At 31.8% G+C, this 2540-nt stretch overlaps 1 protein-coding gene across 1 annotated transcript in view; it reads left to right on the forward strand.

The window, feature by feature from the left end:
- The first annotated feature begins 950 nt into the window (after window positions 1-950).
- The window catches only part of LOC106309610 (arogenate dehydratase/prephenate dehydratase 1, chloroplastic), a 3565-nt gene continuing 1975 nt past the window's right edge, over window positions 951-2540 (forward strand). The window contains exons 1-2 of the mRNA XM_013746670.1: window positions 951-1175; window positions 1342-1575. Of these exons, the coding sequence (XP_013602124.1) occupies window position 1175; window positions 1342-1575 (235 nt within the window). The 5' untranslated portion in view covers window positions 951-1174. The remainder of the gene's footprint in view (window positions 1176-1341; window positions 1576-2540) is intronic.

Consider the following 2540-nt stretch of genomic DNA (forward strand, 5'->3'; position numbering starts at 1 on the left):
AAAAAAAATTATTCAAAGTAAATTTTGAAATTAAAATATTTATTTATTCAATATGGTTTATAGTTTAATTTAGAATGATATATATACATATATATTTTAAATCTTAATGATTAATTAAATTAAACTTTTATTTATATGATTTTGTAATCATTTGTATTTTGTCATAACAAAAATTTTAAACCATGGATCGCAAAATTTGAATGTGAGACTTTTAACAGTTTTAGTAATTTATAGTCGTTTTTTAAAATTCAAAATATAACATATAAAGAAAAATCTAAATTTTTATAATATGGTTATTGTGATTTTTTTAAATTATTTTAATAGTTTAAAATTAAACAAATTTGATAGAAGATACATTATCTTTTATCAGATCTTTATTATTCAAAATCATTAATTATCATATATGTTTTAGCTACATTAGACAATTCCGTAATCTTTATTTAAGGAAATAATAAATGACATTAATAATGAATTTATGATTAGTTTAATAAAAAGCTTATTATATAATTAGATGAACCAACGTATTTGTCTAATAATTTTAAAAATCATCCTAGTGATAATACGTGGCTATAAAAATAAATTGTAATATTTCACAAATAATATACATGGATTGCATCTTTTGGAATTTTGAACCTTATACTTTTCGATGTTGAATCATTAATAAACTATCAGTCAAACTGTTGAATCAAATCAAGGATACTTCCATTTAATTTTCAACTTTAAAAAGGAAAAAAAAAATATGGTTATCAAAAAGAGAAACGTATTGATAAGATTTTCTAAACTTGATTGACTCGTGAAAAACAAGAAATGTCCAACAATGATATCCATGAGTCAACAAAAAAAATTATTATTGACAGAGGAAAAAAATCTTTTTCTTTTTTGTCAGCCAGCTTACCAAAAAGGAATAATAAAAAATAACAAAAAAAATATATGTGTGTGTGTAATGTACGTAACGTCTTGAAAGTGTGGACCTTTCCTTTCGTCTGAGTTTCCGAGTTTACTCTGGTCTGAAAGTAAAGACCTTCCAGAAGAGCTAATAAAAATCCAGACTTTTTTGTTGTGACTTAATATACTTTCTCACCAAACCCATCTCTCCATTGACACTTTTGTTGACCTAACTCTTCCTCCGCATTGCTCGATTTCGTCGTCCTCCAAACAAAAAGCTCCTCACTTTATGGCTCTGAGCAGTGGCGGATGGAGGAATGTAAATAGGTGGGGGCACGTATATATAAAATATTTTTCAGTTGGAGGCATTTCATAGACACCATAAGAATTACCGAAGAAAATTTTAAAATGAGATGGGGGCACGTGAACCCATACCCTTGGCCGTACGTCCGCCCCTGGCTCTGAGGTGTTTACCCATCTGGGTTTGTCCCCAAACGCCTCACCGTTACCCTCTGGTGGGTCGTCGTGTCTCCCTCTGGGAATGCTCCTCCTCCCCCTCTGCTGCTTCCCAGAGAGCCGTCACTGCCGTTGAAGGCAACGGCCCTGAGCTTAAGAAGGCCTCTGATGAAATGGGTCTGGTTCAGGAGGCGAAGCCTGTTGCTTTTCATAGAGACTTGAGCATGCTTCCTAGTGAGTCAACTCGTTACTCAGTTTCATTTGACACGTTGTTGTTTCATGGTCTTCATATTGATAACGTTGATTGGTTGATTTGTGTTTATGCAATCATGCAATTTGAGATTGTGATTATTTAGATGGATTTTGATTTGTGGGATACTTTGTTTAAGCAGATGAGAAATCATTGCTATCATTTAGGAATCTTTGTTTTCACATTTTTTACCACTAGCCTAGGTTTTGTCAGATGAGCTAACAATGATCATGTCCTTGTCTAGGTTTACATTAAATCTTTGAATACAAATTGTATTTGGAATTCTTTTCCTCTAGATTTCTGCATTTAAGAGTTTTTTTTTGTTTTTTCAGATGTTACAGATATTAGGAAATGAGATTTATGGATTGACATTACTAATGTTTGTTGCCTATGGATGTCTTGATTCCAGGAATGGCATAAGATTCCTTCTTTTTACTATATTAGAAAGCTGCACTTGATGGGTTTCTGCTTTGATCTTTTCGTGTTCTGTAGTCTCGTAAATGAATCAATCATTGTCATTTGCATTGCAACATAGGGCTTGCTATACACATGCGTCGATCTGTATTGAGAATTGAATAAAAATGTTTTGTTGATACTAGATTTGTTTCTTCCATATTAGTAGCTTGCATTTGGTGTTTCAATCATGGCCATTTGCATCACGGTATAGGGATTTTTATCACATTTTAAAATTAAGAACTTTATATGTTTTGCTGATAATGGACACTTTCCATATTTGTAGCTGCATTTGATGTTTCAGATTCGATCTCTCTTGCCGTGTAGTCTCATCAGGGATCATTGATTATTTAGGGCTTGCTGCATGTGTTATCTTATCCATTTTCAGTGAGACACTTGCATAGTAACATACTTCTCCCCCAGAAGTATTATAAAACTCAAATGCATTGTCTGTCATGTCATGGCCTCATTGTTATCTTTTTTTTTTTTTTTTTTT

This window comes from Brassica oleracea, chromosome C8 (assembly GCF_000695525.1).
Source record: "Brassica oleracea var. oleracea cultivar TO1000 chromosome C8, BOL, whole genome shotgun sequence".
In the NCBI taxonomy this organism is placed as follows: domain Eukaryota; kingdom Viridiplantae; phylum Streptophyta; class Magnoliopsida; order Brassicales; family Brassicaceae; genus Brassica; species Brassica oleracea.